Source organism: Balaenoptera musculus, chromosome 3 (assembly GCF_009873245.2).
Source record: "Balaenoptera musculus isolate JJ_BM4_2016_0621 chromosome 3, mBalMus1.pri.v3, whole genome shotgun sequence".
Taxonomy (NCBI): domain Eukaryota; kingdom Metazoa; phylum Chordata; class Mammalia; order Artiodactyla; family Balaenopteridae; genus Balaenoptera; species Balaenoptera musculus.
The window spans coordinates 153,401,688-153,413,828 of record NC_045787.1 but is presented as its reverse complement, the minus strand read 5'-3'; the positions used below and the strand labels follow the sequence as shown (position 1 = coordinate 153,413,828).

General features: G+C 34.0%; 1 protein-coding gene across 4 annotated transcripts in view; it reads left to right on the top strand.

Annotated features, from left to right (window-relative positions):
* The window catches only part of LOC118893460 (zinc finger protein 2 homolog), a 93,254-nt gene that overhangs the window by 19,840 nt on the left and 61,273 nt on the right, over nt 1–12,141 (top strand). For 2 of the 4 annotated variants that reach the window (XM_036849046.1, XM_036849044.1), the window contains exon 5: nt 8,011–9,767. In XM_036849046.1, coding sequence (XP_036704941.1) covers nt 8,011–9,593 — 1,583 coding nt within the window. In that variant the 3' untranslated portion in view covers nt 9,594–9,767. Of the gene's footprint in view, nt 1–8,010; nt 11,032–12,141 lie in introns of those variants that run through there. The other 2 variants (XM_036849048.1, XM_036849045.1) reach the window with 2 other exon arrangements.

Here is a 12,141-nt window from a genome sequence, read left to right as displayed (position 1 = left end):
TCCTATCTTGCAGATCATGACCTTTTTTCATCCAAGCTGACTGATAGGGCCTCTTATCTGAATGGAATGTCTTGATATGGTTTTTTAATGCTTTGTAATAGTCTACACCTTTATAATTTGGCATACAAAGTGAGCGTCCTTGACACTATTCCTTTAAGATTTTTGAAGCTGTTTTTTTTTCCTTCAAACTTTTTATTAATGATGAATATACAAGTCTTTATGTGTGGGTAGTCATCTGTCAATCTTGATAACATACTTAAAACTGAATAATAATTTTCTCAAAAATATCAATCTAGTTATAGTTCCCTTTTTTTAAATTAATAATTTTTTTTCTTTCTATTATCATTATGAACTCATGGCTTTTTATGTTGTAGTATTTTTGATACAGCTTGTCGACTTAGTCATCAGGAACTCTTTTAAAGCAGGTCCCTATGTCCCTTGACACAGCCCTACACACACACACACACACACACGTATATGTTTGTGTATATATATTATATATTTTTGAATCTCAAGGGCAGAGGATTGAGTTAGCCATACTCTGTTTAATAGCACATTTTTTACACTCATGTCTACAAGGCCCATTTTTTCATTCTTATATTTCTACTCCATTCTCTTCCCTATTCCCTATCTCACCCCACACCACGATAGGCAAACATGCTAATGAATTTAATGCTTATCTTACTAACCTTATAAATTTTGTTAGCATCCTTGCTTTCTACTAATATCAGTATGTCCCACACTCACCGTGTACCACCTTCCAGAGCCCATACAAAGAAATCTCACACATATTTTGTACCTCTCATAGGCCATAAAGGAAATAGCCATCCTTCTAAGGAGTCCTCACTCATTTTAGTGTTAGACATCAATATCTTGAAGACTATAACACACATGTACTGGTGGGATGATATTGTTTAGAGCTCCTTTAGAAAACAGAGCCAGAGATTTATTTACAGGATATTTTATTTTCCATTTTAGTTCCAACATTACTTTAAAACTTAAAACTTACCTATTGAAATTAAACTTTTTGTAAACTAAAACTGTGCTATCTTTTATAGTTCAGTGAACCATATAAATATCATTCTAACTGAAATCATTGAATTATGGCCTTAATAAAATTTTAATTGAATTCAGTTTTTTACTATTATCATTGTTAGCCCTCCTTTACCTCCTTCTGTCCTTGACTGTCCATATTACTGACCCTTGACTTTTCAGTATTGCATGCAATTCATTATTGCCTCTTGCTTGAGGCACATACTGGCTTTTCCTAGCTCACAACTTTTGGCTTCATCTTATATTTTGACACTTCCATACACTACCTCAATAATGCCTACCTGTTTCCCTGCTTGGATTGGTCCTGAAACCTCCCCACAACCCAACTATTCTATAATGCAATTTCTAATATGAGTTTAAAAGATGTGTGTATATCAACTAAGAGTATTTGACATTGTTCAAAAAGATTAAAAAACTGTGTTTAAAGAAGATTAGTAAAACAAAAATTGTAATTTGAGTGCCATATTGAGGAATTTATAGTGAGTAGGAGATGATTTCTGGTCATAACCCACAGGGTAGAAGAGGAAACTATATGATATTAATGGATTTAATAATATTGAAGCAACTTTGCTTGCATTCCTGGAATAATGCGGTGTTGGAATCTGTTTGCTAAAGGTAATTTTCTTAGAATGTTTGCATTGATATTGATAACTGATACTGTTATGTAGTTTTCTTTCTTTGTATTATTATCTGGTTTTTTTCCATATTATATTTCCTTCATAAAAGGAACTAGGAACTTTTCCTTTCTTTTAAATGCACTGGCATAATTTATAGAGCCTTGGGACTATCTGGTCCTTCAAGATTTGGTAGAATTCTCCAGTGCTTTTTTTTATAGGATTGCTCTTTAATAACTTAATTTTTTCAATGATAATTGGTCTGTCCCAGCTTTCTAATTGTAATGGGGTCAGTTTTGGTAACCTGCATTTCTCTAGGGAATTATCTGTTTCATATAGGTTTTCATAGATTTGAATAGAGATATCTATTCTCTTCATTATTAATTCCTGTTTTTATCCTTACTTTTTTCTTCCATGGCTTTCTTTCCATTTACTTAGTTTTTCTAGTTTTGTGAGCTGGGAATTTAAATTAAGCTGTACTTTATGTTTCCTGTGCTCCTGTTCCGATCTTCTTGGTTATTTTTTTCATATTTTTCAATTTAAAGTGGGATTAATCTTTCTGGTGGTCACTTCAGCTCGTCTTCAGGCTCTTTGCTAGAGTTCTTCCTTTCTCTGGCATTTTTTTTCAGTCTACCATTGCTCATCACAGAGCCTTTTACCTGGGGAAGTGAGGATCAGGAGCATACAGGGCTATGATGCTGGGAATTGTTGCTTTTTTTCTCTCTCTTTTTTAAACAACTGTGTTGAGGTATAATTCACAGACTATAAAATTCATGCTTTTAAAGTGTACAGTTTAACGGTTTTAAGTATGTTCACAAAGATCTTCAACCATTGCCACTAATTTTAGAACATTTTCATTACCCCAGAAAGAAATCCTGTACCCATTAGCAATCACTCCACATTCCTGCATCCTCCTAACCCCTGGGAACTCCTAATCTACTTTCTGTCTTTATGGATTTGACTATTCTGGACATTTCATGTAAGTGGAATCATATAATATGTAGCTCTTTCTATCTGGCTTCTTTTACTTAGCATATTTTCAAGACTCATTCATGTTGTAATATGTATCAGTACCTCATTCCTTTTTATGGATAACTAATATTCCATTGTATGGATATATCACCTTTTGTTTATCCATTCATCTGTTGATGGACATTTGAGTTTCCATTTTTGGTTATTACGAATAATGCTGCTATGACCATTTGTGTAAAAGTTTTTATTTTGACAGATGTTTCATTTCTCATGGGTGTATACTTAGGATGAAATTACAGAGTCATATTTTTAGGCTATGTTTAACTTTTTAAGTAACTACCAAACTGTTTCCCAGAGCAGGTGTATTTACTATTTTACATTCCCACCAGCTATGTATGTAGGTTCCAATTTACCCAAATTCTCGACAAAACATTTTATTGTCCCCTAATTATTTTTTTTATTGTGGTAAAGTAAAAGTAATGTAAAATTTACCATTTTAACTATTTCTAAGTGTACACTTTGGTGCCATTAAGTACATTAACAGTGTTGTAGCCATTATCATTATCCATCTGGAGATGTTTTTTATAATCCCTCACTGAAACTCTCTACCCATTAAATAATAATTCTCCATCAGCTTTTCTCCCCAGCCTCTGGTAATCACTGTTCTACTTTCTGTCTCTGCATTTGACTGTTCTAGAATCCTCAGAATTGGAGTCATATAACACTTGTCATTTTGTGTCTGGCTTATTTCACGCTGCATGATGTCTTCAAGGTTCATCCATGTTGTAGCATCTATCAGAATTTCATTTCTCTGGAAAGCTGAATAATCATTATATGTATATACTACTTTTTGTTTATCCATTCATCTGTCAATGGACAGTTGGGTTGTTTCCACCTTTTGGCTATTGTGAATAATGCTATTATGAGCATGGGTATACAAATATCTCTTTGAGTCTTTGCTTTCTGTTCTTTTGGGTATATCTGTAGGAATGGAATTACTGAATCCCATGGTAATTCTCTGCTTAACTTTTTGAACAACTGCCATATTGTTGTGCACTGTAGCTATATTATTTTACATTCCCAACAGCAGTGCACAAGGGTTCCAGTTTCTCCACATCCTTGCCAACATTTGTTATTTTCTGTGTGTATACACACACATACACACATGTATATAAAATATACACATACACATATATATTAGCCATATTAACAGACGTGAAGTGGAATATTGTGCTTTGAATTTTTATTTCCTGACATGTTGAACATCTTTTCATGTGCTTATTGGCCATTGGTATGTCTTCTATAGAGAAATGTCTATTCAAGTCCTTGGCTCATTTTTGAATTGGATTGTTTGTTTTCTTATTGTTGAGTTGTAGGAATTCTTTATATATTCTGGATATTAACCCTTTATCAGATACATAATTAGAAAACATTTTTTGCTGTTCTGTAGGTTACCTTTTTATTCTGCTGATAGTGTTCTTTGATGTACAGAAGGTTTTATTTATATTTTTTTAATTTTTCTTTTTTTTTGGCCACACTGCTCGGCTTGCAGGATCTTAGTTCCCTGACCAGGGATAAAACCCTGGCCCTGGCAGTGATAGTGCCGAGTCCTAACCACTGGACTGCCAGGGAATTCCCCCAGAAGCTTTTAATTTTGATGAAATCCAATTATTTGTCTATTTTTTTCCTTTGTTTCCTGTGCTTTTGGTATCCTATCCCAGAAATCATTGCTAAATCCTAAGTCATGAAGCTTTTACCCCTATGTTTTCATCTAAGAATTTTATAGTTTTAGATCTTACATTTAAGTCATGTATTCATTTTGAGTTAATTTTTGTGTATGGTGTTAGGTAAAGGGTCCAGCTTCATTTTTTTTGCAAGTGGATATCCAGCTTTCCCAGCACTATTTGTTGAAAAGACTGTCTTTTCCCCATTGAATAGTCTTGGCACCCTTGTCAAAAATCATTTGCCCATATATGTGAAGGTTTATTTCTAGACTTCCTATTCTATTCTGTTGGTCTATATGTTCATCTTTATGCCAGTACCACAATGCTTCGATTACTGTAACTTTGTATAAGTTTTGAAATCAGTAAGTATGAGTACTCCAACTTTGTTCTTCTTTTTCAAGATTATTTTGGATTTTCAGGGTCCCTTGAGATTCCATATAAATTTTAAGATGGGTTTTACTATTTCTGCAAAAAAAAAACGGCATTGGAATATTGATAGGGCTTTCATTTAACCTCTAGATCACTTTAGGTAGTATTGCCATCTTATCAATATTAAATCTTACAATCTGCAAATACCTGATGTTTGTCCATTTACCTATGTCTTCTTTACTTTCTGCAGTGTTTGTAGTTTTCAGTTTACAAATCTTTTACCTCCTTTGAGTTAATTCCTAAGTATTTTATTCTTTTTGATGCTATCGTAAATGAAATCCTTTTCTGTATTTCTGTTTTGGCTTGTTCATTGTTGGAGGATAAAAACACAACAGTTTTTGTGTTGATTTTTTATCCTGCTACTTTGCTGAATTTGTGTATTAGTTCTAACAGTTTTTTTGTGGAACTTTTACATTTTCTACATATAAGATTATCTGTTGTCATCTGTTGCAAACTATTATATATAGAATGAATAAACAAGATCCTACTGTATAGCACAGGGAACTATATTCAATATCCTGTGATAAACCATAAATAATGGAAAAGAATATGAAAAGAATGTATGTATGTGTAACTCAAATCACTTTGCTGTACAGCAGAAATGAACCCAACATTGTAAATCAACTATACTTCAATAAAATAAATTTTTAAAAAAGATCATGTCATCTGTGACTGAGATCATTTTACTTTTTCCTTTCCAATTTAGATATCTTTTATTTAATTTTCTTGCCTGATTGCTCTGGCTAGAAATTCCAATACTATGTTGGGTTGAAGTGGTAAAAGTGGGCACCCTTATCTTGTTCCTGATCTCAGAGGAAAAGATTATAGTCTTTAACCATTGAGTATGATGTTAACTATGGGTTCTTTAAGGATGGTCTTTATTGTGTTGGGGTATTTTCCCTCCAGTCCCAGTTTATTGAGTGTTTTGTTTTTAATCATGAAAAGGTGTTGAATTTTGAATTTTGTCAGATGCTTTTTTCTACATCACTTGAGATGATCATGTGATTTTGTGTCTTCTTTCTGTTAATGTGATGTGTTGCTTTAATTGGTTTTCATATGTTGAACCATTCTTGCATTCCAAGGATAAATCTCATGGTGTATAATCATTCTAATATTCTGAATTCTCTTTGCCTAGTACTTTATTGAGGATTTTAAAATCAATATTCATAAGGAATATTGGTCTTTAGTTTTCTATTCTTATAGGGTTTTTGTCTGGCTTTATTATCAGGGCGATGCTGGCCTCATAGAATAAGTTAGGAAATATTGCCTCCTCTTTAGTTTTTTGGAAGAGTTTCAGAAGGAGTGGTGTTAGTTCATCTTTAATATTTGATAGACAGTAAAACTATCTGGTACAGAGCATTTTTACTACTGGGATGCTTTGATTACTGGTTCAGTTGTTTTACTAGTTATATGTCTGTTCAGATTTTCTACTTCTTCATAATTCAGTTTGGGTAAGTTTTGTGTTTCTAGGAATTTGTCCATATCATCTAGGCTATCCAATTTTTTGTCATACAGTTATCCATGGTTTTTCCTTATAATCCTTTTTATTTCTTTTGACTCCGTGGTAATGTTGCCAACTTGCATTTCTGATTTTAGTACTTTGTGTCTTCTCTCTTTTATTTTTAGTCAGTCTCACTAAAGGTTTGTCAATTTTGTAGATCTTTACAAATAACTGATTTTGGATTTGTTGATTTTTTTCTCTACTGTTTTTCTATTTTCTGTTTTATGTATGTAGGCTCTTGTCTTTATTATTTCTTCCTTCAGCTAGCTTTGGGTTTAGTTTGTTCTTTTTCTAGTTCCGTAAGTTGTAAAGTTATGTTGTTAATTACAGCAGTATTTAAAATATTTTTATATATATATATTTTTTAATCCTTATATTTTTATAACATTGAAGTGTTTTATCCAAGAATAGGAGAGGTTTTTCAGGTAACTTTAATGTCATTCAAGACTGTTCTAAGGACTTTCCTGGCAGTCCAGTGGTTAAGACTTCACCTTCCAATGCAAGGGGTGCGGGTTTGATCCCTGGTCAGGGAGCTAAGATCCCACATGCCTCGGGGCCAAAAAACCAAAACATAAAACAGAAGCAGTATTGTAACAAATTCAATAAAGACTTTAAAATTGGTCCGCAACAACAATAAAAAAATCTTTAAAAAAAATTTTTTTAAAGACTGTTTTAAATTTTTTCTCATATAAGTTTCTCATATTTCTTGTGAATTCATTGCCCTAAATCTTTGTATAAATGAAGGTTATTGATTTTAGTGTGTTAATTTTATATCCTGGCATGTCACTGATCAAGGTTTATCATTGATTCTCTGAGGTTTAATTTCAGCTATAGTATTATATCATCAGCAAATAGAGATAGTTTTATTTCCTCTTTACTCAGCCTTATGCCTCTAATTGATTTTGCTTGTGTACTTGTATTGGTTGATACATCTAGTACAATGTTGAATAGAAGTGAAAGTAATGGGCATCCTTGCCTTGTTCTTGATCATAGTGGAACTGTCTCTAGAGTTTCTTCATTAAATAAGATACTGGCTTTAGGACTAAAGTATATGTATTTATCTTGTTGAGGAATCATCCCTCAATTCCTGTTTTCTTGAATATTTTTATTATCAATGGTGCTGAATTTTTTTTAACGCTTTCTCATTATCTCTAGATACACTCATAATTTTTTCCCTTAGGTACATATTATAATATACTGTGGTTAAGTGGTATAATAAGGGGAATAGATTGTTGGAGCTCAGAGTCAGGAAAGGGTGCAAAGAAGAGCTTAACACTGGAACTGAATCTGAAGGCTACAGAGAAGTTTGACATGTAGGAAAAGTAGGGAAGACATTCAAGATTAGAAATAATTACAGAAATGAGAGTGCTGTCAGGGAGGTAATGTATGAGTCTGTCATAGGCTTTGGATACTACACTGCATTTCCCAATTCATACTCCTCCTCTGATGCCTTCTCTCCATTCTCCTGGTAATGTGTATACTCTTCACCTTCTTTAAATGAGCATCTTTGTTTTATTCACCCTAGTACTCCAGCTCTCATCCATTATTATTTTATACGGTAGCACTGTTACTTTCCTATTTTTTCCTCTTGCTAGTTTCTTTTAGCCAGAAAGCAATGCCTTATTTAGATATCATTACTATTTAGTCCTTCTACACATTTAGTCTCAGCTAATCATGTGAATCATTGGCAATTTCTTTCTTTTTTTGTTTTTTTCAGGATGTAAGAGCAGTCCTAAAACCACAAAGTCAACTCAAACTCAAGATGCATCATTTTGGGGTCCAAGGAAAAGACTCAAAAAAAATGAACCCTGGAACTTCATATCAGAAAAACCCTGCATATATGAAGACAGAATAAAGAAACAGAAGGACAAAAATGAAAGTTTACAAATAATTTCAGTCACCCATACAAAGATCCTCACTGTAGAAAGAAGCCATAAAAATAATGACTTTGGCCAGAATTTCAGCCTGAAATCAGTGTTTGTTAAGCAACAGAAGATTGCTAGAGAAAAAACACCCTCAAAATATGAAATACAAAGAAATAGCTTAAGGCAGGATTCAAATTTACTTAACCAACCAAAACTCAAGACAGCAGAAAAACGCTATAAATGTAACATTTGTGAAAAAGCCTTCATTCACAATTCATCCCTTCGTAAACATCAGAAAAACCATACTGGAGAGAAATTATTTAAATGTAAAGAATGTTTGAAAGCCTTCAGCCAAAGTTCAGCTCTTATTCAACATCAAAGAACTCATACTGGAGAGAGACCCTATATATGTAAAGAATGTGGAAAAGCCTTCAGCCATAGTGCATCCCTTTGTAAACACCTAAGAACCCATACTGTGGAAAAATCCTATAGATGTAAAGAATGTGGTAAATCCTTCAGCAGAAGGTCTACCCTTTTTATACATCAAAAAATCCACGCTCGAGAAAATCCCCACAAATATAACCCAGGAAGGAAGGCATCCAGTTGTAGCACATCCCCTTCTGGATGTCAGAGAATTCATCTCAGAAAGAAGTCCTATTTATGTAATGAATGTGGCAACACCTTTAAGTCTAGTTCATCTCTTCGTTATCATCAGAGAATTCATACAGGAGAGAAACCTTTTAAATGTAGTGAATGTGGGAGAGCCTTTAGTCAGAGTGCATCTCTTATTCAACATGAAAGAATTCACACTGGAGAAAAGCCTTATAGATGTAATGAATGTGGAAAAGGTTTCACTTCTATTTCACGACTTAATAGACACCGAATAATTCATACTGGAGAGAAACTGTATAATTGTAATGAATGTGGTAAAGCCTTAAGTTCCCACTCGACACTCATTATTCATGAGCGAATTCATACTGGAGAGAAACCATGTAAGTGTAAAGTGTGTGGGAAAGCCTTCAGACAAAGTTCAGCTCTCATTCAGCATCAGAGAATGCATACTGGAGAAAGACCCTATAAATGTAATGAATGTGGGAAAACATTCAGGTGTAACTCATCCCTTAGTAATCACCAGAGAATTCATACAGGAGAGAAACCGTATCAGTGTCTGGAATGTGGGATGTCCTTTGGCCAAAGTGCAGCTCTTATTCAACATCAAAGAATTCATACAGGAGAAAAACCCTTTGCATGTAATACATGTGGGAAAACTTTTAGGCAGAGCTCATCACTTATTGCGCATCAAAGAATTCATACTGGAGAGAAACCCTATGAATGTAATGCATGTGGGAAACTCTTCAGCCAGAGGTCGTCCCTTACTAACCATTATAAAATTCACATTGAAGAGAACCCCTTCAAAGTGGATTTGCATGTGTGAAATCCTTAAACCAAAGCTCATTAGAATACAGTTGGCCCTGCTTATCTCTGGGTTCCACATCCACTGATTCAAATAACTGCAAATTTTAAATATTCAGAAAAAGAATTCCAGAAAGTTCCAAAAAGCAAAATTTGAATTTGCCACACACCGGCAACTATTTTCATAGCATTTGCATTGTATTAGGTATTACAAGTAATTTAGAGATGATTTAAAAAAAAAATGATTTAAAGTACATGAGAGGATGTACATAGGTTATATGCAAATTCTACACCATCTTATATAAGGGACTTGATCAGCCTCAGATTTTGGTATCTGTGAGGGGGTCCTGGAAACAGTCCCCCATGGACACTGAGGGACAACTGTATACATACTTGAGAATGATTTAGTAAATGTAATGAATATGATAAAGCTTCTATTTTAATTTAGTCCTCATAGTTATTAAAGACTAAGGATAAACCTTGACTGTGTAATAAATACGTGGGATACTTTCACACCTGTCAGTCACTTTTTTAAATATCCTGAGACAAATAAACAACAAAATATTGATTTTGGCCATTTGTAAGATAAAAGGTAAGGTTTTTCTCTTTATACAGCATTATACACTTTATGCAACATATAAACAGAAAAATCTGGGTGCAGGGGTGCTGGATTTCTCATTAGAAACCAACTGTATAAGCTAATAGCATATTTATTACAACTAACATTTTAATAGCAAACAAAATCTTAAAATATATGCATTTATAGAGCCAAGGACCAAATAATAGATAAAAATAAACTGCAAACTACCTCAGTCTGGAACTTGCCTTTTCCTAAACTGTTGTCAAACTTTGTGCGTGGTTTTCATCAAAAAAGAGGCAAAACAAAAACAAGAAAACCCTCTGTTCTCTTCCTCCTTTATTTTTCTAGTTACTTCCAAACTATACCTGTTTCCCAAATTTTTTATGCAATTTCTAATTTTGTTTTCAGAATTATTTTTCTTTGTTGTATTGAAGTCATTTATTCTATAACTACTTGCTATGTTCTATACAGCGTGCTAATTTAAGTAGGAAAAATATACTTTGATTAGGTAATCACTTTAAAGTTAAAGCTATTTTTTTTAGTTCGCTGCAGAAGAAATCCTAAGAACCTATCACCTGTGGCAAAGTCTTAAAAAGGGATCAATTTCATGAAATAAAAGCATGTTTTCCCCACTTGAGGTTTTCTAGTTTTTAAAAATCTCAGACTCCAAAGGAAAATAAAAGAAGGGAAAGAATTCTAAACCTTTTAAAAACCAGTTTACTCAGTAAATGTTTGTTTAACCCCTGAGCCAGGTATTATCCCAGGCACTGGAAATTGTTCAGGAGAAAAGAACTAAAAAAAAAAAAAAAAGTCATGAACTGAGGGGCAAAAGGAGGGGGTTGAAGAGGTAACAAAGTAAGTAAATTACCATGTGTTAGAGTAGTTTTCACAGAGAAATAGATGATACAATGATACTATGTTACAGAACACAAATGCTGTAGAGATTTGTGCAGGATGCAGAAAGAAGGAATGGTCCTAACGAAGGGAGCCCGAAAGGACCAGGGACAGTCATGCCTGAGCCCAGTTTTGGAAGAATAATGGGAATTCTCCAGAGAGTGAGATGAGTGCTTCAAGGGGAGGGAGCCACATAAGCAAAGGTAAAGGTAGGTGACAGCATGACACGTTTGTAGAACATCTGTTGTGAGAATGACAGGTTGAAGCTTGAGAAGAAAGCAGAACTGAAGGTCTTACTGCCATCCTAAAGAACTTGATTCTGAAATTTCTAGAACCAATGAAAGATTTTATATAAGGGAAATTGTTCTGGCAATAAGGTGTGGAGACTGAATTTAGGAGGTTGAAGACAGCTGAACAGACAAGCCTAGAAAACTAGAGTCAGAAGACTAGAATTCAGAGTAATTAAAATACACGGTAGTCAAAACCTCGGTATGTGAACTTGGCCAGCAGAGTGTACAGGTTAGAAGGAGAAGCAGGGATCATGGATAAACCCCACAAAAACATCAGTAAATAAGGAGTTGGTGGAGGAAAAGGAATTTAAGATGAAATGGAATGGCCCTAGAGGTAGGAGAAAAGCCAGAAGAGTGATGTCACTGAGCCCAAAGGAGAACTGAATCTCCGTAGTGTCGGGTGCCACAGATCACAAAACAGTAAATTGGAATTGGTAGCTAGAATGTTGGAGACCTTGGCAAGAGCAATTTCTGTTAATTAGGGTGAACAGAAGCCACATTATTCTAGGTTAGAAGATGAGAACTAGTGGGCTGTTTTACACTATGTTTCAAGAAGTTTAAATGAAGGGAAGAAAAGAGGGTTGCATTTAGAAGGGAGAAAATTACTTAGGGAACATTTCTGTGTTAATAATTGAGGCAATGTATACACATGTTGAAGATGAACTAATGAAGAGATCATTGTGTGGAACATATTTTCTGAGAGATTATGAAAGAATTAGAGCATAGGTGGAGGAATTTACCTTAGGCTGGAGAGAAAGCCTACAGAAAGATAGGAATGCAGATAAATTTCTGTTTAATTTGGAGGT